The sequence below is a fragment of the Tetrao urogallus genome (assembly GCF_951394365.1).
Source record: "Tetrao urogallus genome assembly, chromosome: 24".
Lineage (NCBI taxonomy): Eukaryota > Metazoa > Chordata > Aves > Galliformes > Phasianidae > Tetrao > Tetrao urogallus.
The window spans coordinates 4,286,687-4,310,389 of record NC_136837.1 but is presented as its reverse complement, the minus strand read 5'-3'; the positions used below and the strand labels follow the sequence as shown (position 1 = coordinate 4,310,389).

The window sequence follows — 23,703 nt, the reverse complement described above, 5'->3', positions numbered from 1 at the left end:
CCGTTTCTGCGCCTCCGATGGCAGCAGCTGGGCGCGGGGGCCGCCGCCGACCCCACACAATGGCTCAGACAAAGGCCGATCGCATTTGTAATTCAACGAGGGGCCGGGGCCCCCCTCGCCCAGCTGCTGCCGGGACCCCCGCGGCGGTGGGCAGCGAGTGGGGGGAGGCGGGGGGGCAGCGTGCCTCAGTTTCCCGGCGGTGGGACAACGGGGGGCCCGTGCCACCCACTGGAGGCGGCTGCGCGTCGCGCGTGGGAAACTCGGGGCTGCGCCCACGGGAAAGGTGTGGGGGGCGGCCCGGCGTCGGCCCCCCCAGCCCCGCAGCACCCCGCCCGGCCGGTTCTGCCCGCCCCGGCCGCGCATCGCCTTTGAAGGGCACCGGGAGCCCCCGGGCAGGGCGGGGCGCGCCGCTGAGTCACCGGGCGCGGGCTGGGGGTCCCCGGGCGGCTCCGCTGTCCCCGCCCGACCCGTTCCGAGAGCCGGGGAGCGGCTCCGCGCTGCTCCCGGCGGTCCCTCGGCCCCCAGAACCCCCCTCCACCCCACCGTCCCAGCGTTCCCGTTGCTCCGCAGCGCCCGGTGCCTCCCGTGCTCCCCCAGTTTGTCCCAGTTTGTCCCGCTGTCCCCACGTCCCGCTCCATCCCGGTCCCGGCTCTGTCGGGGTCCCGCAGCTGCATGCAAGGCGCGCCTGCGGGCCGAGAGCGTGTGCGCACGTGTGCAATGCGCGTGGGACGTGCGTGTGCGTGTGCGTGTGCCCGCACCCCTGCGTGGGTGAGCGTTCGTGTGTGTGCACGTCCGTGCAACCCGCGCGCCGCGCAGCCGGGCGACCGCGTCTGCACGTCCGTGCTGGCGCACACGGCGGCTGTATTGTGCACGCGCGTGCCCGCGGATCGCGCCTCGCGCATTCGCGCGCCCGCGCGCCCGCGTGCCCGTGTGCCCGCGGCTGGGGCAGGTGCCGGAGGGCGGGGCGGGGCCGGGGGGGGAGCGGCGGCTCCTTTAAGCGCCGCGCAATCCCGCACGGTGTCGGCCCCGCCCCGGCGGGCGCGCGCGGGCGGCGGCGCGGGGCTGAGCGGCATCGGCGGCAGCGGCCGCACCGCGCCATGGGCGCTCCGCCCGCCCGCGGGGCCGCGCCGCTGCTGCGGGCTCTGCTGGCGCTGCTGGCGCTGCTGCTGCTGGCCGCGCCGGGACGGCCCCGCGGCACCGATACCGGCACCGGCACCGGCACCTGCCCGCCCGCAGCTCTGCTCTCGCACCTCGGCGCCGGGGACGGCGGTGGAGCGCGGCCGCCCCCGCTCTCTTCCAGCCCTTCCAGCGGCACCGGGGACAGCGGCGGCGGCGGTGGGAGCGCGGGGGGGTCCCGCGGCAACGGGAGCGGCGGGGAGAGCGAAGGCACCGGCACCTGCGGCGGTGCGCGAGGCCATGGAAGCACCGGGAGCACCGAGCGCGCCGCGCGTGACGCAGACGGCGGGGGTACAAACGGTACCGGGAGCACAATGAGCGCCGGGGGGAGCGGCGGAGCCCGAAGCCGTGGAGGCGCCGGGAGCGGCAGGGAGAGCGGCGGGGCACGAGGCCAAGGAGGAACCGCGAGCACCGCCGACACCGGCAGCGCAAGCGGCACCGGGGAGAGCGGCGGTACCGGCACTCGTGGCCGTGCTTACAGCCGTGGGGGAGCCGGGAGCGCCGAGCGTCTGGCACGCGCTGCAGCCACCGGGGGCTCTCAGCTCCCCGCAGGCACTGGGAGGACCGGGAGCACCGCCCGCAGCCCTCCGGGCGCGCTGCTCCCCCGCCGCCGCCGCCGCAGCCCCAACAACGCGCCGCAGTTCCAGCCCCCCAGCTACCAGGCGGCGGTGCCGGAGAACCGCCCGGCGGGGACGGCGGTGGCACAGGTGACGGCGACCGACCCCGACGCGGGCGAGGCGGGCCGGCTGCGCTACGCCATGGCCGCGCTCTTCGACAGCCGCTCCGACGCGCTCTTCGCCATCGACCCCGATACCGGCGCCGTCACCACGGCCGCTCCGCTGGACCGCGAGAGCAAAAGCAGCCACGTGTTCCGCGTCACCGCGGTGGATCACGGCACGCCGCGGCGCAGCGCCATGGCCACGCTGACGGTGACGGTGAGCGACGCCAACGACCACGACCCGGCCTTCGAGCAGCACGAGTACCGGGAGAGCGTGCGGGAGAACCTGGAGGTCGGCTACGAGGTGCTGACGGTGCGCGCCACCGACGGCGACGCCGGCCCCAACGCCAATGTGCTGTACCGGCTGCTGAACGCCGGCGGCGCCAACGAGGTGTTCGAGATCGATCCGCGCTCCGGCGTCATCCGCACCCGCGGCCCCGTGGACCGGGAGGCCGTGGAGGCGTTCGAGCTGTTGGTGGAAGCCGCGGATCAGGGCCAGGAGCCGGGACCCCGCAGCGCCACCGCCACGGTGCGCATCGCGGTGGAGGACGACAACGACAACGCGCCGCAGTTCAGCGAGAAGCGCTACGTGGTGCAGGTCCCCGAGGACGTGCTGCCCAACACGGCCGTGCTGAGGGTGACGGCCACCGACCGTGACAAGGGCAGCAACGCTGTGGTGCACTACAGCATTGTCAGCGGCAACACGCGCGGCCACTTCTACATCGACGCGCAGACGGGCGCTCTGGACGTTGTCACCCCGCTGGACTACGAGGCCAGCAAGGAATTCACGCTGCGCATCCGTGCGCAGGACGGCGGGCGGCCGCCGCTCTCCAACATCAGCGGTTTGGTCACCGTGCAGGTGCTGGACGTCAACGACAACGCGCCCATCTTTGTCAGCACTCCCTTCCAGGCCACCGTGCTGGAGAACGTGCCCGTGGGCTATTCTGTCATCCACGTGCAAGCCATCGATGCCGACTCAGGGGACAACGCCCGCCTGGCTTACACCCTCCTGGAGACCGGCGCCGGCTTCCCTTTCGCCATCAACAACAGCACCGGGTGGATCGTGGTGGCCTCCGAGCTGGACCGCGAGGCGGTGGACTTCTACAGCTTCGAGGTGGAGGCGCAGGATCAGGGCAGCCCCCCCATGGCGTCCTCGGCCAGCGTCAGCGTCACCGTCCTGGACGTCAATGACAACAGCCCCGAGTTCACGCAGCGCGAATACAGCGCCCGCCTCAACGAGGACGCGGCAGTGGGCACCAGCGTGCTGACCGTCTCCGCCGTCGACCGCGACGCCAACAGCGTCATCACCTACCAGATCTCCAGCGGCAACACCCGCAACCGCTTCTCCATCACCAGCCAGAGCGGCGGGGGGCTCCTCTCGCTCGCCCTGCCGCTGGACTACAAGCTGGAGCGGCACTACCTGCTCACCGTCGCCGCCTCCGATGGCACGCGCCAGGACACGGCCCAGGTGGTGGTCAACGTCACCGACGCCAACACGCACCGCCCCGTTTTCCAGAGCTCCCACTACACCGTCAATGTCAACGAGGACCGGCCGGTGGGCACCACGGTGGTGGTCATCAGTGCCACGGATGAGGACACGGGGGAGAACGCCCGCATCACCTACCTGATGGAGGACAGCATCCCGCAGTTCCGCATCGCGCCCGACACGGGGGCCGTTACCACGCAGATGGAGCTGGACTACGAGGACCAGGTTTCCTACACGTTGGCCATCACAGCCCGGGACAACGGCATCCCGCAGAAGTCCGACACCACCTACCTGGAGATCCTGGTGAGCGACGTCAACGACAACGCACCCCAGTTCCTGCGCGACTCCTACCAGGGCTCCGTCTACGAGGACGTCCCCGCCTTCACCAGCGTCCTCCAGGTCTCGGCCACCGACCGTGACTCGGGGCTCAACGGAAGGGTCTTCTACACCTTCCAGGGCGGTGACGACGGCGACGGCGACTTCATCATTGAGTCCACCTCGGGCATCGTGCGCACTTTGCGCCGCCTGGACCGGGAGAACGTGCCGCTCTATGCCCTGCGGGCGTACGCTGTTGACAAGGGCGTGCCAGCCAGGCGGACGCCGGTGGAGATCCAGGTGACGGTGCTGGATGTCAACGACAACCCTCCGGTCTTTGAGCGCGACGAGTTCGACATCTTCGTGGAGGAGAACAGCCCCATCGGGCTGGTGGTGGCCCGCATCACCGCCACCGACCCCGACGAGGGCCCCAACGCGCAGATCATGTACCAGATCGTGGAGGGCAACATCCCCGAGGTCTTCCAGTTGGACATCTTCTCCGGGGAGCTCACCGCCTTGGCCGACCTGGACTACGAGGCCAAAGCAGAGTACGTCATGGTGGTGCAGGCCACCTCGGCCCCGCTGGTGAGCCGTGCCACCGTCCACGTGCGCCTGCGCGACGCCAACGACAACAGCCCCCAGCTGAGGAACTTTGAGATCGTCTTCAACAATTACATCACCAACCGTTCGGGCAGTTTCCCCGGCGGGGTCATCGGACGCATCCCAGCCCGCGACCCCGACGTCTCGGACAGCCTCACCTACTCCTTCGAGCAAGGCAATGAGCTCAACCTGGTGCTGCTGGACCCGCGCACCGGGGACCTGCGCCTCAGCCCGGCGCTGGACAACAACCGTCCGCTGGAGGCCGTCATGAGGGTCTCGGTGTCAGGTAAGGACCCCCTGATGGGGCGGTTTTGGGGTGTCCCCTCCAGATCTGGGGATGCGCTGGTGGCGTTTTGTCCATCCCATCCCACCACAGGTCCAAGGGCCTCAGCACCCCCTGTGTTCTCCCCACCTGGGGGGGTCCAGTACCTCCATTCATAGATTTTTGTAGTGAGGGTCTGAGGCATCGTTGCATGGGTTTGGGGCTCCCGGGACCCCATGTGTGTGTCTGGGGGGGTCCTGTTTGGGGGCTGCACATGGTTGGGGTCCCAGCTCCCTGTGTGTGTCTTCTGGGGGGGTTCAGACTTTGGCATGGAATTGTTGGGTGCTGCTCAGAGGTTGAGGGGAGCGATTCTAAGGGTGTGGAGGAAATGGCTCCTGGGCCGCCCCAGGGGCAGGGAGGGAAACTGAGTCACTGCACCTCATGGGGCTGGGATCCTTCCACCTGGCTGGCACCATGCGGGGCACCTGGGGGCAGTGCATCCCCCCCTGGAGCTCCTTCAGGCATGGGGGTGATGGTGGGGACGGGGACCCTGCTGAGCCCAAGGTGTATTGGGGGTCCAGGCTGCCCCACCATGCTGTAATGGGAGAAACTGAGGGGTTGGCCGAGGACCCTCAGTGCTCAGCCATGGGGTCTTTGGGAGCAGAGAACAGGGGTGGGGGTGTTTGGTTCCCCCTCCCCAAATCCTGCCTCCCTTCCCGTCCCTTCCCTGCAGCTTCTCCATTAGCCCCGCTTTGAAGGCGTGTGGGAGAACTTTCTCACCCCATTTATAGAGAGGACAGCTTGAGTGCAGAATCCCCCCTTCCAAATCCTCCCCCCAAGCCCCCATCGCACGCTGCCTGCTGCTGTGATTTCCCCCATCCCCATCCCTGTGCACCCGCCCCCCCCCACGCTGCCATTCCTGCTCCAGCCACACAAAGGGGGTGTGCTGGGAGCCCCCCCATGTCCCCCTGCACAGGAGCCAAGGAACAAAGGCTCTTGGCATAGCTGGGCCCCCGCTGCCACCGCCATGGCAACGCCCCCCCCAGCCCCTTGCCACCACCACCGGCCGTCACCCTTCGCCGTCCCCTGAGCCGCCTCCCCCTGTCTGCACTCCCCGTGCTCTCTCCGTCCATCTGTCCTCCAACGACTCTCTTCCCTGTCCTCCATCTGTCTGTCTGTCCCTCTGCCACTCGGCAAGGAGGAGGAATTGCAGGCTCTGACCCCATAGCGGGACCAGCCGGGTTGGCATTGCGTGGCCATCAGGAGCCACCACGGTGACCACGGCAAGCTGGGTGCTCACCCCAGGGCTGTCATCACCGAGTGCCACCACGGTGCCCACGAGTCGGGCGCTCGCCCCGCCGGGTGCCACCGCCTTGACCGCAACCACCATCCTGCCCACAGACGGAGTCCACAGCGCCACGGCGCAGTGCACGCTGCGGGTGACGGTGATCACGGATGAGATGCTGAGCAACAGCATCACGCTGCGCCTGGCCGACATGTCCCAGGAGCGCTTCCTCTCTCCCCTGCTCAGCCTCTTCCTGGAGGGGGTGGCGGCGGTGCTGGCCGCCCCCCGGCACCGCGTGGTGCTCTTCAACATCCAGACAGACACGGACGTGGCGGCCGCGCGCATCCTCAACGTCAGCCTGTCGGTGCGGCTGCCGGCCTCGGCGCGCGGCGCCCGCTTCTTCTCCTCGGAGGAGCTGCAGGAGCGGCTCTACCTGAACCGCTCGCTGCTGGCCGCCATCTCGGCGCAGCGCGTGCTGCCCTTCGACGACAACATCTGCCTGCGCGAGCCCTGCGAGAACTACATGCGCTGCGTCTCCGTCCTCAAGTTCGACAGCTCCGCGCCCTTCCTGGCCTCCGACACCGTCCTCTTCCGGCCCATCCATCCCGTCACCGGCCTGCGCTGCCGCTGCCCGCCCGGCTTCACCGGCGACTACTGCGAGACGGAGGTGGACCTCTGCTTCTCCAGCCCCTGCGGCGGCAATGGGCGCTGCCGGAGCCACGAGGGCGGCTACACCTGCGAGTGCCACGAGGACTTCACTGGTGAGAGCCCTCTGCCGTCCCCCGTCATCCGTCCATCCCCCTTCATCCGTCCCCTCACCATCCTTTCCTGTCATCCATCCGTCCCCCCGTCCTCCATCTCCTCAACATCCATCCGTCCCCTCAACATCTGTGCCCATCGTCCATCCCCCATCACTCTTCCATCCCCCGTCATCCATCCAACATCCATCCGTTCCCCCAAATCCGTCCCCCCCCCCTCTCATCCATCCATCCCCCCCCAGATCTTCCCATCCACCCAACATACATCTCTCATCCCTCAAGTCCGTCCCCCCAACATCCCTCCTCCATCACGGTCCCTTCCTTGTCTCCACCATCCCCTCTGTCCCCTCCATTCCACTGCATGCCTTACAGAACATCCCTGAGGAGGGGTACCTCAGGGGGGGCATGCATGAGGGACACCCATGGGACACCAGGGGGACACACCTGGGGTACTTCTGGGACATGCAGAGGACATGCAGAGGATACTCTGCCACCACTGTCACATCTGCTCCCCTCCCTGTGTGACTCTGGGTGGAGGGGGGGCACTGGGGACACCCCCAGGGACCCCAGGGTGGGGGGACCAGCTGTCTATGGGGCAATGGGGGGGTTGTCTCAGTTGCCATGGTGGCAGGAGGTGGTTGCCACAGCGATGGAGCTGGCGATAAGCGGGGTTTGGAGATGCTCTGTGGGGGGGACGGACCCCAGGACTGGGGATGGAGGGACACCCCAGTGTTGGGGGTCAGCACCAGGGTGCCCTCCCTGCAGGGGAGCACTGCGAGCTCAGCACCCGCCGTGGCCGCTGTGCACCGGGGGTCTGCCGCAACGGGGGCACCTGCGTCAACCTGCTGGTCGGGGGGTTCCGCTGCGAGTGCCCCCCCGGGCACTACGAGAAGCCTTTCTGCGCCATGAGCACCCGCAGCTTCCCCCCACGGTCCTTCATCACCTTCCGGGGCCTCCGGCAGCGCTTCCACTTCACCCTTACCCTGACGTGAGCCCCGGGGTGGGGGAACGGGATGGGGGTGTGGGGTGGGGGCGGCGAGGTGGCGGCCCTGTGGGCTTCAGAAGGGCGGGGGGGTGCCCTATGAAACAGGGGGTGGTGGTGAATGGGGCTGTGGGTCACCAGCGATAATGGGGCCAGGGCTGGGGAGTGCCCTACGGATGTGGGTAGGAACAAAGGGGATGGAAGCTGTGAGGGGAACGGGGTGTTGGGGTTGGGTGGTGGGGGCCCTGTGGGGTTGGGGCAGTGGGGCGTGGGTTGGTGGGAGCCCCGTCGGCATGGCCTGGGGCCACGGGGCAGGGGCAGTGGGGCACCCAGAAGGCAGCGAGGGGGGTGGTGGGGCAGCGGGGCAGGGGTTGGGGGTGGCAGCACGTCGCGGTGGGCACAGCACAGAGGTGGGGGCACAGCACAGAGGTGGGGGCACAATGTGTCCCCAGGTTCGCCACCAAGGAGCGGGACGCGCTGCTGCTCTACAACGGGCGCTTCAACGAGAAGCACGACTTCGTGGCACTGGAGATCGTCCAGGAGCAGATCCAGCTCACCTTCTCTGCAGGTAGGGCCGCACCCTGGCACGGCATCCACGGCATTTCCCCTGGGCGCCGCAGCCTGGCACTGCATCCCCATCCCTGGCACTGCATCCCCATCCCTGGCACTGCATCCCCATCCCTGGCGCTGCATCCCATGCTTCCCATGCTTCACATCCCTGGCGTCAGCTGGCGCCGCATCCCCGTCCCATGCGTTGTGCTCCTGGCCCTCAGTTGCCTCCATCTCATCCCAAGCACTGCACCCAATCCCTCGTGTCCCATCCCATGGCTCTGTCCCCCCCGTGTCACCCTTCCCTGTGTTCCCCCCACCCTGCGCTGCCCGCAGGTGAGACCACCACCACGGTGTCCCCGTTTGTTCCGGGCGGTGTCAGTGATGGGCAGTGGCACCGGGTGCAGCTGCACTACTACAACAAGGTGGGGGTGTGGGGGGAGGCACTGGGATGCTGCAGCCCTGGGTGGGGGGCAGAGGGATGGGGACGTGGGGCTGGTGGGGGGTTTGGGGTGGGAGGGAAAGGATGGAGGGGAGCAGAAAGGGAAGGGGGCGCAGGGATGATTTGGGGGGATGAAGGGGAGGATGGGGAAGGGGATGGAGGAAGAGGAGGGTTGAAGGGATCGGGTGCGAGGATGGGGAGGAGAGGGAACGTGGAGTTGGGGATGGAGGAAGATGATGGAGTGGGGCGGGGGTGGGGGTTTGGGAGGATGAGAAAAGGGGTAGTGGAGGTTTGGAGACAGCAGAAGAGGACGGAGAGGAACGGGAATGTGGGTATGGGGATGAGGAAGAGAACGGAGGGGTTTGGGGATGGGGCTTTGAGGATGAGGAAGGAGACGGAGGGAAGAGGAAGGGCTGCGGCCCTGCTGGAGGAGGGGGATGGGGGCACAAAGGCCATCAGGGAGGAGGCGGTGCCATCAGCAGGGCTCACCGGGTGCCCACAGCCCGTGCTGGGCAAGTCAGGGCTGCCGCAGGGCCCCTCGGAGCAGAAGGTGGCGGTGGTGGCGGTGGACGACTGCGACGTGGGCATGGCCCTGAAGTTCGGCCCCGTGTTGGGCAACTACTCGTGTGCGGCACAGGGCACCCAGTCCGGCTCCAAGAAGTGAGGATGGGGACGGGGCTGGGGGGGGGACGAACGGGGGCCCTTGGTGGTGTCCCCCCCCCTGCCCAGGTGACATCGGTGCCGCAGGTCACTGGATCTGACGGGGCCGCTGCTGCTGGGCGGTGTGCCCACCCTGCCCGAGAGCTTCCCCATCCGCAGCCGCCACTTCGTGGGCTGCATGCGGCACCTGCGCGTGGACGAGCGTCCCGTGGACATGGCCGCCTTCATCGCCAACAACGGCACCGTGCCAGGTGCTGGGGGTCCCGGGGACTCCAAAGGGCACCGGGTGCGGGGATGGGGGTCTCTGTGTTCCCTTGGCGTGGGCACGTTTGAGCGGGGGGTTCCCGTGCCCGCTTGGTGTAGGAACGTGGCACCGGGGGTCTCCATGCCCTTTGGGTGTACGGGCGTGGCACCGGGGGTCCCTGTGTCCCTGCTCAGTGGGGCACAGAGCCATTCCTCAGCCGCTCGGGGGTCACCAACCCCATGCCCCCCACCTCTGCAGGCTGCCCCGCCAAGAAGACGGTGTGTGACAGCGGCACGTGCCACAACGGGGGCACCTGCGTGCACGAATGGGACGGCTTCAGCTGCCGCTGCCCGCTGGGCTTCGGGGGCAAGACGTGCCAGGAAGGTATGGGGCTGGGGGGGGGTGGGATGGGATGGGTTTCGGGGTGGCAGATGGGCACCCACCTCGCTCCGTGCCCCGCAGAGATGGCGAATCCGCAGCGGTTCCTGGGCAGCAGCCTGGTGGCGTGGAGCGGGCTGGCGCTGCCGCTGCCGCTGCCCTGGCACCTGGGGCTGATGTTCCGCACGCGCCAACCCCGCGGGCTGCTGCTGAGTGCCTCCACCGGGCCCACGGCCACCCTCACACTGCAGGTGGGGCAGGGGCTGCAGGGGGCTGGGGGTGGGCTGTGGGGTTACTGCCCTGTGGGACGCTGCCCTGGGGGCCGTGGGCACGGGGGTCCATCGGTATGGGGGGCGTTGCTGTCAGGATGCTGTGGGCATGGAGGTTATGGGCGTGGGGGTATTGGGATGAATGGGATGATGCCCTATGGGGGAGCTGTGGGTAGGGGGTTTATGGGTGTGGGGGTATCGCCCTGCAGGAATTGCTCTGGGGGCCGTGGTACCAGGGGGGGCTGTTATCGAGGAGGAGTAACTTTACTGTCCTGGTTGGGGGTGGATGTGGGGACTGCTGCTCTGGGGGGAGCACTGGGGGGTATTGCCTCGGGGCTGGGTGTTGTGCCGGGGGGTGATGTTGTGCTGGGGCTATGGGATGTTGCCCGGGGGGGGGGGCTGCAGTGGGGGGTGGTCGCCCTTGGGGAGGCATCAGCCTTTTGAGGGTGCTTTGCCACGGGCGCTCTGACACCTCTGCCCACAGCTGAGCGAGGGGCAGGTGGAGGCAGGCGTGTGGCGGGGGGGGTCCCGCCTGGCCCTGCTGCGTCTGCCCCACGCGCGGGTCAACGACGGCGCCTGGCATCACCTCCAGCTGGAGCTGCGGGGGGACCCCGGCCGTGCCCCCCCCACCACCCTGCTGCTCCTCGCCCTCGACTACGGCCGCCACCAGGTGCGGGGGGACACAGGGTGGGCCGTGGGGTGGGGACCCCCGGTACCCGTGGAGCTCAGTGCCCCTCTGCCCGCAGGCGACGGCCGACGTGGCCGGGGGGCTGCAGGGGCTGCGGCTGCGGGCGCTGAGTGTCGGGGGGCTGCAGGGGGACGGCGGGCAGGTGGAGCAGGGCTTCCGTGGCTGTGTGCAGGTATGGGGCCGGGATGGGCTGTGAGGTGTGGGATGTGGCAGGGGGATGTGGGCACGGCGCTCTGGGGCGTGGAGGTGGGCAGAGGGACACGGGATGTGTCACAGGGAGTGGGGACATGCGCAAGATATGGGAGTGTGGGCACAGTGCTGTGGATATGGGCACGGGGACGTGGCTCAGGGCATGGGGACACCCACAAGGGACGGGGACAGGGAGCAGGGCGTGGGGATGTGGGCACAGTGCAATGGGGGTGGGCACACGGGATGGGGGTGTGGGCACGGAACGTGGCACAGGGTGTGAGGATGTGCGGGAGGAATGGGGACACACACGAGGTGTGGGGACAGGGCACAGTGCCACGGGGATGGGCAGAGATGGGGGCATGGCGGTGTGGCCGTGGACCGTGGGGGCACGGGGGCACGACGTGGGTCCTGAGCACGGTCCCGGTGACACGGGGACTTGCCCGGTGCCGGGCGCTGCCGCAGGGTGTGCGCGTGGGGACGACGGGCAGCGAGGTGACACTGGAGGTGGCGACAGCTGCACGGGTGAATGTGGAGGGGGGCTGTGCTCTGCCCGACCCCTGCGACTCGGGGCCGTGCCCACCCCACAGCTACTGCAGTGACGACTGGGACAGCTTCTCCTGCAGCTGCCACCCGGGTGAGTGCCAGCAGAACCGCTGCGTCCCCACGGTGCTGTCCTCTCCAGGGCTGTCACCTCTGCCTTGGCGCTGCCGCCCCACAGCCCCCGACCTAACCCCTCTCCAAAGGACAGGCTGCCTTGGGAATGCCACAGCCCGAGGAGCCGCCCCCTGGGGACACTGCATTAAATGTGCCCCCACCTCACCCCCGGTGTCACAGGTTACTTCGGTGACAGCTGCATCAGCGCCTGCGCCCTCGACCCCTGTGAGCACCGGGGCGGCTGTGTGCGCAGAGCAGGTGCCCCCCATGGCTACGCCTGCGAGTGTCCGCAGGGCTACTTTGGGCCGTACTGCGAGCACAGGTGAGGGGAGGGGACACGGTGAGGACAGGAGGGGCGCAGTGGCTGTGGAAGGGACGTGGGGGTCACGGAAAGGGGACGGTGGCCACGCGGGGGCACAGCGGCGTGGGGAGGGCGTGGGGCTGCGCACTGGCTGCCGTGCCGTGCCGGGCCATGCTGCTTTGTGCCGTGCTGTGCCACGCTGCGCCACGCTGCCCACACAGGGTGGACCAGCCGTGCCCGCGGGGCTGGTGGGGACACCCCACCTGCGGCCCCTGCAGCTGCGACGTCACCAAAGGCTTCGACCCCGACTGCAACAAGACGACAGGCGAGTGCCGCTGCAAGGTGAGCGCCCCCCACCGTCCCCGCCGTGCCCCCACCCGGCGCAGCCCCGCCGACCCCCCGTGTCCCCGCAGGAGAACCACTACCGCCCGGCGGGCAGCGACACCTGCCTGCTGTGCGACTGCTACCCCACCGGGTCCCTGTCACGCCTCTGCGATGCCACCAGTGGGCAGTGCCCCTGCAAGCCCGGCGTCATCGGGCGGCACTGCGACCGCTGCGACAACCCCTTCGCCGAGGTGACGGTCAGCGGCTGTGAAGGTGAGTGATGGCACCGCGGTGTCACCCGGCGCCGGTGTCCTCCGGTGCTGACACCTGCACTCTTTGCCTCCTGCAGTCAACTATGACAGCTGTCCCCGTGCCATTGAAGCCAGCATCTGGTGGCCGAGGACACGCTTTGGGCTGCCCGCCGCCGCCCCGTGCCCCAAGGGCTCCATTGGTAAGGGGGGACGTGGGGACAGGGCTGCGCCATGCCACCTATGCCCAAGTGATGCCCGCTGGTGATGGATGGGGGGGACAGAGCTGCCCGGTGCCACCCTGTGCTCCAAGTGCCCTGTGGGTGCAGGGGGGACCTGGGGACAAGGGCTGCCCGTCGCCACCCCACGCCCCAGGGGCACAGGGGGACAGGGGATGGTGAGAGGCAGCCCTTTCCGCGAGTGCTCCGCGGGCACAGGAGGGGCACAGAGCTCTGCACTGCCGTCCTGCTGCCACTCCATTACAAGAGCCCACGGCTGTAGGGACGTGCGGTGTCCCCGCAGTGTCCCCTCTGTCCCCATCCCCGCAGGCACAGCGGTGCGTCACTGCGACGAGCACAAGGGCTGGCTGCCCCCCAACCTCTTCAACTGCACCTCGTTGGCCTTCGCCGCCCTCAAAGGCTTCGTGAGTGTCCCCAACTTGTGGGGGGGGGGGGGAAGCGGGGGGGCGGAGCGTGCAGCGCCGTGGGGGACGCGGTGTGCTGAGGTTTTTCTCCCCGCAGGCGGAGCGCTTGGTGCGCAACGAGTCGGTGCTGGACACGGCGCAGTCGCAGCGGGTGGCGCTGCAGCTGCACAACGCCACGCGGCACACGGCCGCCTACTTCGGCAGCGATGTGCGCCTGGCTTATCGGCTGGCAGCGCGGCTGCTGCAGCACGAGAGCGCCCAGCGGGGCTTCCGTTTGGCGGCCACGCAGGACGTCCATTTCACCGAGGTGTGGGGCCAAGTGGGGGAGCCGCCGAGGGGCGCTGGGAGCAGGCGATGGGCGCGGGGATGGAGGGAGGTGCGTGGTGCCCGGGTGTCCCCTCGGCCGTGGGGTGCTGGAGGGGCACGGATGATGGGTGTGCGCTCTGTGACCTTCAGAGAAGCCGTTGCAGATGGGTTCCCAGCAGGGCCGGGGTGCCTAGGAGCAACCGAGTGCCCCTCTGTGCCCCGTTCTCTGGGGGATGGAGCTCAGGCGCCGGGCTGATGGGCGCCAGTGGTTGTGGGGTGTCTGCAGTCCATGGGATCTCCTCTATGCCCTGCTCCCCGGGGCACCAGGAGTGGGGCTGGAGCCCAGGTGCCACAGTGGTGGGTGCGCATCAGGTGCTGGTTGGAGACGGGTGCCCCCATAGGGTCGGGGTGCCTGGGGCTGTGCGGGGTGCTGGGTGCCCTCTGCATCCCACTGCCCAGGGAGCCGTGCAGGGTGGGCCCGTATCCTTCAGGATGTTGTGGTGAGGGGCACTGAGCAGCCCTGCCCGTCTCCAGAACCTGCTGCGGGTGGGCAGCGCGCTGCTGGACGCCAGCAACAAGCGGCACTGGGAGCTGATCCAGCAGACGGAGGGCGGCACGGCGTGGCTGCTGAAGCACTTTGAGGACTACGCCAGCGCCCTGGCACAGAACATGCGCCAGACCTACCTCAGCCCCTTCACCATCGTCACCCCCAACATCGGTGAGCGCCGTGGGGGTCGGGGCTGTTCGTGGCCTCATGCGCACAGGGATCCACGTGGTGCCTGGGGAGGTGACTGTGTGCCCACCCGTGTGCCCGGGGACATTTGTGTGGGACATTTGGGTGCTGGGGGATGTGGGTGTGTGCACACCTGGGGACCTGAGCGTCGTGTGTGCTTGGAACTGCGGGTGCTGCCCGTGCCCAGGGATGTGTGTGTGCGTTCACGTGTGTTCTGGGCCGTGCACACGTGTGTGTGCTGTTGGTGACGCCCTGGCGCCGCTGCAGTGGTGTCGGTGGTGCGGCTGGACAAGGGCAGCTTCGCGGGCGCACGGCTGCCACGCTATGAGGCTCTGCGAGGGGAGAAGCCCCCCGACCTGGAGACCACCGTCATTCTGCCTGAGAGCATCTTCCGGCCCCCCGAGGGCAGGCGTGAGTGCTGGGGGGTGTCGGGAGGCACCCCGCAGCTGTGGGGTGGGCAGGGCTGTAGGGGATCCTATTGGGGTTGTAGGGCTGGGGACCTCAGCGCGGCTGTGGGGCTGGGAGGAGGGCTGTGGGGTACCTGCGTGTACCCAGGAGAGCATCAGGCTCCCAGCATCTCCCACCCCAGGCCCCGCAGCTGGGCACGGAAAGGCATCACCAAGCACAGGTGGGCAGCAGCAGGAGATGGAAGAGGAAGAGGAGGAGGAGGATGAAGAGGCTGCAGGGGACGAGGAGGAAGATGAGGTGACCCTGGTGACCCGGCACAAGCGGCACCCGGAGCCCAGCGAGGGCCAGGCCATCGCCAGCGTCATCATCTACCGCACGCTGGCAGGGCTGCTGCCCGAGCAGTACGACACCGACAAGCGCAGCCTCAGGTGCCGGGGGGGTTGTGGGGCAGAGGGGGTGGCCGTAGGGCTGGGGGGGGTGGCAAGCATCGGGTGCCCATAAAGTGCCAAGGGGATATTGGGGCGTTGTGATGTGGGGGCCCAGGAGGCGCCCGAGCTGCCCCACGGGTGCTGGGATGTGGGGGATGCGGGAGATATGGATACGGGCATTGGGGGCGGCTGCCTGCAGGAGGTGCGGCCCCCATGGGGACCCTGAGCTGCTGCCCCCCAGGGTGCCCAAACGCCCCATCATCAACACGCCGGTGGTGAGCATCAGTGTGCACGCTGCAGCAGGGCAGGCGCCGCGCGCACTGGAGAAACCCATCACCCTGCAGTTCCGCCTGCTGGAAACACAGGAACGCTCCAAACCCATCTGCGTCTTCTGGAATCACTCACTGCTGTGAGCCGGGATGGGGACGGCGGGGGGGCGGCATTTCTGTGGGGTGGGCATGGGGTGTGGGTGGGGAGGGGGGGCGCCGTGGAATGGGGGCAGCGTTGTGCGTGGTGACGTGGGAGGCGGGGGCAGCCCGGTTCCGTGGCGGGGGATCCCTGGTTGGGGTGTCCCACTGTGGGGTGTCCCATTGCGGGGTGTCCCTGGTTGGGGTGTCCCATTATGGAGTGCCCCGTTACGGGGTGTCCCATTACGGGATGTCTCATTATGGGGTGTCCCTGGTTTGGGTGTCCCATTATGGGGTGTCCCATTGCGGGGTGTCCCATTGCGGGGTGTCCCATTATGGGGGGTCCCTGGTTTGGGTGTCCCATTATGGGGTGTCCCATTATGGGGTGTCCCTGGTTGGGATGTCTCATTATGGAGTGCCCCATTACAGGATGTCCCATTACTGGGTGTCCCATTACTGGGTGTCCCATTACGGGATGTCCCATTACGGGGTGTCCCATTGCGGGGTATCCCATTATGGGGGGTCCCTGGTTTGGGTGTCCCATTATGGAGTATCCCATTATGGGGTGTCCCATTATGGGACGTCTCATTATGGGGTGTCCCTGGTTGGGATGTCTCATTATGGAGTGCCCCATTACGGGGTGTCCCATTACTGGGTGTCCCATTACTGGGTGTCCCATTACGGGGTGTCCCATTACTGGGTGTCCCATTACTGGGTGTCCCATTACTGGGTGTCCCATTATGGGGTGTCCCATTGCGGGGTGTCCCGCTTGGTTGCAGGGCAGGCGGTGCGGGCGGCTGGTCGGCGCGGGGCTGTGAGGTGGTTTTCCGGAACCAGAGCCACGTCAGCTGCCAGTGCAACCACATGACGAGCTTCGCCGTGCTCATGGACATCTCCCGGCGTGAGGTGGGGACATGGCGGGGCGGCAGGGGACGCTGGGATGGCACGTGGGAACTGGGTGTGGGGTGCTGGAGGCGGGGCTTATGGAAAGTGGGAGGGGCCAGGTGAGTGGGAGGAGCTGGTGGAAAGGGAGGGGTTTTGTGAATGGGGCTGCCAGGTGGGAGGGGCGGGAGGGTGGGAGCAAAAGTGGGCGGGGCTTCCATAGGGGCGTGGCTGGACAGGGAGCGAGGCTCCCCATAGGCTGTCATGCTGTGGGCGGGGCACCCGGACGGGGGCGGAGCCAAGAAATGGGTGGAGCTCTACGTGAGGGCGGGGTCAGCTGCAGTGGAGGCGTGGCCAAGCAGGGAGCGGCGTTTCCCCATTGGGTGTGGCGCTGTGGGCGGGGCCACGAGGCAACGACCACGGTTGTGTACCGGGGAGGGGGGCGTGGTCAAGCGTGGGCGTGGCCAGGGAGGAGGCGTGGCTTAGCGTTTCGGTACCGGCAGAACGGGGAGATCCTCCCGCTGGCGGCGCTGACCTACGGCTCGCTCGGCGTGGCGCTGGCGGGGCTGCTGCTGGCCGTGCTGGTGCTGAGCGCCCTGCGGGGGCTGAGCTCCAACCGCCACAGCATCCGGCGGCACGGCGCCTGTGCGCTGCTGCTGGCACAGCTCGTCTTCCTGCTGGGCATCAACCAGGCTGAGCTGCCGGTAGGGACGGGGCCGGGGGGCGGAGGGGGGGCGGGGCGAACCGGGGTGGAGCCGACGGGGAAGTGGGAGAGGGGTGGGGATGAATGGGGTGGGATCGTGGGAGGTGGGGGGCGCTGAGCTGTGGAGGTGTTAAGCAGGGGGGAGGCCGTCCGAGGGGTGGGGATTTAAATGGGGGCGGGGCTAAAGGTGGCTGTGGATTGCGGTGGGCGGGGCTTTCTGAGGAGGCGGGGCTATGAGGGGGCGTGGCTCCGTGGGTGGGCGGTTCCTGTCTGACCCCCCCCGGCCCACAGCTGGCATGCACGGTGGTGGCCATCCTGCTGCAGTTCCTGCACCTGAGTGCCGTGGGCTGGGCGCTGCTGGAGGCTCTGCACCTCTACCGGCGCCGCACCGAACCCCGGCACGTCGACCGCGGGCCCATGCGCTTCTACCACGTGCTGGGCTGGGGGCTCCCTGCCTTCATCACCGGTAGGACACGCCCCTTCCCACTGAGCCCCGCCCCCTGTGCCTCCCCTCAGCCAATGAGGCCCCGTCCCAATGCATGGCTGTGTAGGGCTGGCTGTGGGGCTGGACCCTGAGGGCTACGGGAACCCCGACTTCTGCTGGCTTTCCATCCATGACAGCCTGGTGTGGAGCCTGGCGGGGCCCAGCGCCTGCGCCGTGGCGGTGCGGAGGATGGGGATACGTGGGGCGTATGGGGCACGTGGGGTGTGGAGCATATATGGGGTGTATAGGGTATGTGGGGGCGTGGGGAAGAAATGGAGTATAGAGTAGGTATGTGGGGTATAGAAAGGGGCCATGTGGGGGTATAAGGAACATGGGAGTGGGGGAATTATGGGACATGTAGGGTATATGAGATGTATAGGGAGCACGTGGGGTTTGTAAAACATACAGGGCATGGAGGATGTTTGGCTGTGGGGGACACGGGGCATATGAGATGTGTGGAATATGGGGGATAAATAGGCCATAGACAACGTGTGGAGTGTATGGGATGTATGTGGCATAAGGGCGTATGGTGATATATGGAATCTGTGGGACATATGAGGCACAAGGAACTTATGGGGCACGAGGGACATACGGGGTATGGGCCCCATGGCAGCTCTCCCTCACTCCCTGCTCCATAGGTCGGTGTCTTCTTCCTCGTGCTGGCAGCCAGGGCGTCCTGTGCCACCCCCCAGGGCTTCGAGAAGAAGGGCACGAGGTGAGTGAGCTGGCACAGGGACACACGAAGGACAGGGAGCACAGCTGGCAGAGGGGCCCGTGTGCAGCACTGCTCCCCCCACGCCCTGGGGTGCTGACACTGTCGCCCCCCCCCCCAGCTCCGGGCTGCAGACAGCACTGGTGGTGCTGGTGCTGCCCAGCCTGGCCTGGCTGCTCGCCCTGCTTGCCGTCAACAGCGATGCCATCCTCTTCCACTACCTCTTCGCCATCTCCAACTGCCTCCAGGTACCTCACCCCGCATAGCCCCATATTTCCATTCCCCCAAAGCCCCATGCTGCCCCATGGGGGGCAACCATTGGGCACAGAGGGACCCTCACGTGGTTTGGGGTGGCACCCGCTGGCCACCAGTTATCCCTCAGCCGTCTGGAGTATCAATGGGGGACACCTCACAGGCACTGGGGGACCCTCACCCAGTTTGGGGTGTCAGCACGGGACTTTCCATAGGCACAGAGTGACCCTCACCTGCTTTGAGGTGCCAATGAAGGGACACTCAGTGCCACCAATTGTCCCCCACCCGCCTGAGGTGCCAACGGAGGACACCCGAATGCGGTTCTCACCCACCCTCTCTCCCCTCCCACCCCAGGGCCCCCTCTTTTTCCTGGTGTGCGTGGTGCTGAGCCGGGAGGTGCGGCACTGCCTGCGCTCCGCCTGCGCCCGCGCTCAGAGCCCCGACCCCGCGTTGGCCACCAAATCCACTCTGACCACCGTGAGTGCGCGGCTGTGGGATGGGATGGGGGGCACCGCGGGGTCCCACCGGCACCCCGCCTCCATCCCTGTCCCCGTCCCTGCAGGCGTACAGCTGTGACACCACCTACGTGGCCGGCCGGCTGTACCAGGCGCCGTGCGGGGACTCCACGGGATCGCTGCACAGCGCGGCCAAAAGCCAGCACAGCTACATCCCCTTCGTGCGCAGGTGCGGGGTGGGAGCGCAGCCGGGTTTTGGAGGAGGGGGGAGGGGGGGGTTGGGGGGCGGGATGTCACCGCTGTCATTCGCAGGGAGGACGCGGGGCTGAACGGCGGCCGCGTGCCGGCAGAGCAGGGGGGGGCTCCTGGACACTGCGGACGCGCAGCACGGTGAGCGCAGCGCGCGTCGGGACTCGCGGTGAACGCAGCGCCGGGGCTCCCGCTGAGTTCTGCCTTCCCACCCTCCCGGCGCGCAGAGCACGACAGCGATTCCGACAGCGATCTGTCCCTGGAGGAGGATCCCAGCGGCTCCTACGGCTCCACGCACTCCTCGGACAGCGAGGACGAAGCCGGCGGCACCGCCTGGGATGCGCTGCTGCGCCCCGAGCAGCCGCCCACACCACCGGTAAGCGGGGCTCTGAGGGGGGTCTGGGTTCCCCGTGGGTCCCGCGGCTCAGTGCCGTCCCCAAACCCGCAGGTGACGGCGCGGTGGCCCCGGCGCGGCCGTATTGGCCCGGGGAGTTTGTGACAACGGCCAGCGAGAGCGACGGGCACGGAGGCACGGAACCGCTGCGCGTGGAGCCGGTGCCGGGGGGTGAGGGGCCGCCAAGGCTGCCCCCGCTGCTGCCCCTCCCTCACCCCCACAAAGGTACGGGGCACCCATGGGTGCAGAGCCGGGATCACCGCGGCGCTCCGCGTCCCTCTGGTGCCATTCTCGTCCCCGCAGGCATCTTGAAGAAGAGGGGTTTGCCGCCCATCAGCGAGCGCGGCACCGCCCCGCGCCCCCCCCCCGCCCCCCGCCGGCACCGCCGCCTCCTCCGGGAGCGAGGGCAGCCAGCGGGGGGGGCCGGGGGGGCCTCGGCCCCGGCAGAGCCTGCAGGAGCAGCTGAGCGGCGCGGCGCCCATCGCCATGAGCATCAAAGCAGGCACTGTGGATGAGGATTCCTCCGGCTCCGAGTGAGTGCTGGCAGGTGGGCGGGGGGCTGCGGGGGGGTCCCGGGGTGCGGGGGGGCTCCTTAAGGGCTGGGGCACCCAGCTGTGAGCAGCGGGTGCTGACGGGGGTGCTGGGCTGCCCGTTGGGTCCCCATTGCACATAAGGGTTTCCATTGGGTCCCCGCTGGGTGTGAGGACACCGGTTGGGTGCCCCATGGGTGCTCATCAGGTGGAAGGGTGTCCCATGGGTGCGAGGGTGCCCATGAGCACATGGATGCCATTGGGTGCCCATAGGGAACTCATGGGGCTCCTGTTTGGGTTCCCATTCATTGGATACTCGTGGGTTCCCTCTGAGCTCCCATCGGGTTCCTGCTGGCTGCTCACTGGGTTCCCATTGGGTGCCCTTTGGTGCATGGGGGCCCGCTGGACACCCATGGGTGGGGGCCGGCTCTGTCCCCCACGAGCTGCACCAGGAAGCCTTCGCACTAACCCTGCTCTTCTCTCCTCCCTCCCCCCCCCCCCCGGACCCAGATTTCTGTTTTTTAATTTCCTTCATTAACACGGGGGGCTCTGGGGCTGCCCTCCCCTCCCCCCCCCCCTCCATCTCTGTCTGTCTGGGTGGGCGCTGGGTGCTGCGACCGTGGTGGGCGCCTGCACCCCCGGCCCCCCCCCGTGATCACGCATCTGTCTGTCTCGTTTTACCCCCCCCCCCCACCTCTTTGTGCCCACCCCCCTGGCAGGAGCGACGAGACTTCCATCTAACAGGACCACCGCCGCCAGGGACAGCAGGGAAGGGGAGGGAAGGGGGGGTGGGCAGAGAGCGGTACAGGGTGGGGGGCACCCAGCCCCCATTGCACTTTGGACCCTGCAGCCAGCAGGGATTGCCTGCCCTCCCCCCCCCCCCTCCACCCCCCTCCTCCCCAAGGGTACGGGGCAGCTGTGTGCCATGGGCTGCCCCAGCAATTCGCCCGCAGCGCCGCTGCCCCATGGAGGGTTTTATTAAAAAATACGTGGAAAAATACAAAAAAAAAAAAAAAGAAAAAAAGGAAAAAAAAAAGGAGAAAATACAAAAAAAAAAAAGTTATAGGGCCCCCCCCGCAGCGTGCCAGCCCCCCAGGAGGGGGACAGGGGGGGCAAACGGCTGCCACCCTTGCTCGGCTGTGCTGTGGCACTGGGGGGGCAGTTGGAGGGTGCGGATGCCATGGGGTTCTCCCCCCCCCCCCCCAGGCAAGGCTCAGGCGGTGCCATAATGCTGGGTGCAGGATGTTGGGGGGCTGAGGGACCCCCGGGTGCGCAGGGCGTGGGGGGGGGGGGCAAGGGGGGGGTTTCCTACTGCTGGTGTGACCTTTTGTAATTAAAGCAAAACCCGACCTGAGCCTCTGCCTCCTCCCTTGTGGGGGGAGGGGGTCTCACCGCCCCCCCCTTCCCCGCGACTCAGTTTCCCCAGCTGGGTGATGCTGTCAGCGTGGGGCGCTGCTGGCTGCCGTCTTGCGGGGGGGCTGCAGGGCGGCTGCCGGGGGGGCCAAGTCTGCACCTGGAGCCAGCCCCCAGCCCCAGGGGAGCACCTGGGGGAGAGCAGGCGTGGGGAAACCGAGGCACGGCGCGGCGCCACGCTGTCAGAGGGGACGGTTCCCCATCCTTACCTCTGGGTGCAGCTGTGCTGCTCCTGGGGGCTCCCCTCCCACCTGCTGCGGTCCCAGCCCGGCCGGGGGGCTTGGGGATGGCGCTGGGTGGGGGGGGGCGGCTGCTGGGGGCCGTGCTGGGCGGCGGTGGTGGCCCTGGCACGGGGTGCGCGGGTCGGGGGGGTGGCAGCGCTGCTCCTCAGCTTTGGCTGAGCTGGGAGAAACGGCGGAGCTGGGGGAGCACGGGCCTCGTTCCCATTCCCAATGTGACCCCGTGGGGTGGGCTGACCCATCCTGCTTCCCAGCGCCCCCCTCCATTACCTGCTGTCCCTGCACGGAGGGGCTCAGACCTGCCCCGTGCCACAGCCCCCCTTGCCGGGCACGGCTGGGGGGGACAACTCTGCCTCGGGGTCCCTCTGCTGCTGGGGGCTCCCCTGGGTGGTGCCGGGGGGCGACAGCGGGGGGACCTCCTGTAAGAGGGGGGGCACAGGGATGCAGTCGCACCCCGCACCAACGCCGTGCCCCCTTCTCACCCCCCCTGCGGTGCCACCCACCTGGGGACGCTGGCAGCAGGCACGGTGGGCAGCAGGGCCCTCACGGGGCTGTCCTTCACCACGAAGGTCTCACGGCGGGGGCTGCGGGGGCTCCCACCCCCCGAGCCGGGGGGGCAGCGGGGACAGGTGGCATTGCTGCAGCTGTGCTGCCAGGCGAGTGGCCTCACGCACCATCTCCTCCAGCCCGGCCCCACTCAGGGGGCTCCAGCGCCCGTTTGTGCCCCCTGGGGGCTCCTCGTCATCGTCATCATCCTCACGGCTGGGGGTGAAGGGCAGCGTTAACCCTGCCCAGGAGCCCCGCACCGGGCAGCAGGTGACACATCGTGGGCTGACACCTGCCCATGTTATGTCACCTGTGTCCCGTCTCACCTGTCAGAAGGGGACAGGATGCTGAAGTCGAACTTCTCCTCGGTGATGAATTGGACATCTGGGGGCGATGTGGGGGGGGCCATGAGGGGGGCCTGCGGTCCCCACATTGGAGCACACAGAGGGGGTCCCCGAGTTGGGAACGGCCATCCTACCTTGCTCCTCCATCATCACCCCTGGTCAGTGAGCGGCACCGGAGCCCATGGGTGACCTGGGTGCAAGCAGAGGTGACCCCATGGCCCCCCCACAACGTCCCAGCTCCGGGCACAGCGCCTGCTGGGGACAGCTCTGCCAGCACCGGGCACAACGGGGCTTTGTGGCCACGGGGACAGCACGGGGCAGCACGGGATGAACTCGAACACCAGGGGGGGCCAAACCCACTGCTGGGGGGGCAGCTCTGCACCCCACACCGGCCCTACAGCCCCATCCCAGGGGACGCAGACCCGTACCCAGGGGGTCCAGCCCCACCGATGGGCCTCAAACCCTGTGGTGTCCCAGCCCCGCATCCTCACCCGGCCCTATCAGCGCACAGCCCCCAAAAGGGAGGTCCCAGCCCCCCCCCCCCATCCCATACAGGTTCCGCCCCAGCCCCAAACCCTGGAAGGTTTCCAGCCTCCACCCCAGCCCCCAGCCCCATGAATTGCGTCCCAGCCCTTCGCCCCCATCCCGAGGGCTCCCAGCCCCACACCCGCACCATCCCGAACTCCATAGGGCCCCGCAGCCCCATAACGATGGATGCCGGCTCCACTCCCCCATCTCGGCGGAACACCAACCCCACACCTGGGGGTCTCAGCCCCACAGCGCGGCTCCCGGTCCCACCGGCTGCTCTCACCGCCCGGCTCCCGCTCGGCGCCTCGGGGAGGTGCGGCAGGGCGGGGGCGGGGCGCTCCGCCCGTTCGAATTCTCCCTCCGGCCCCACAATGGCGCCTCACGCTCCCGCCCGCCGCGCCGATTGGCCCCGCCCCCGCCCCGTACGCGTTCTTCATTGGCCGCCGGCGGGGAGGGGGGCGTGTCACCGGAAACGCCGAGGGGTCGCTTCCGGTGCCGGCGGCAATAGCGGCGCACAGC

The 23,703-nt window shown here is 68.5% G+C and overlaps 1 protein-coding gene across 1 annotated transcript; it reads left to right on the top strand.

Annotated features, from left to right (window-relative positions):
* Positions 1–1,097: 1,097 nt before the first annotated feature.
* CELSR2 (cadherin EGF LAG seven-pass G-type receptor 2) lies at positions 1,098–20,855 on the top strand (the record flags this gene model as incomplete). Its single annotated transcript, XM_079546289.1, is given in 37 exon segments — positions 1,098–4,581; positions 5,959–6,603; positions 7,366–7,588; positions 8,035–8,150; positions 8,468–8,556; positions 9,076–9,233; positions 9,321–9,484; positions 9,736–9,861; positions 9,940–10,106; positions 10,609–10,794; positions 10,871–10,984; positions 11,464–11,635; positions 11,836–11,977; positions 12,178–12,298; positions 12,370–12,553; positions 12,630–12,731; positions 13,077–13,171; positions 13,269–13,478; positions 14,012–14,195; positions 14,478–14,621; positions 14,800–15,046; positions 15,288–15,455; positions 16,233–16,359; positions 16,839–17,039; positions 17,330–17,504; positions 17,590–17,702; positions 18,161–18,237; positions 18,356–18,482; positions 18,841–18,963; positions 19,049–19,170; positions 19,254–19,296; positions 19,298–19,331; positions 19,418–19,608; positions 19,611–19,809; positions 19,888–19,943; positions 19,945–20,117; positions 20,834–20,855. Coding segments are annotated over 37 exon segments (9,024 nt in total).
* Between the last annotated feature and the right edge of the window lie 2,848 nt (positions 20,856–23,703).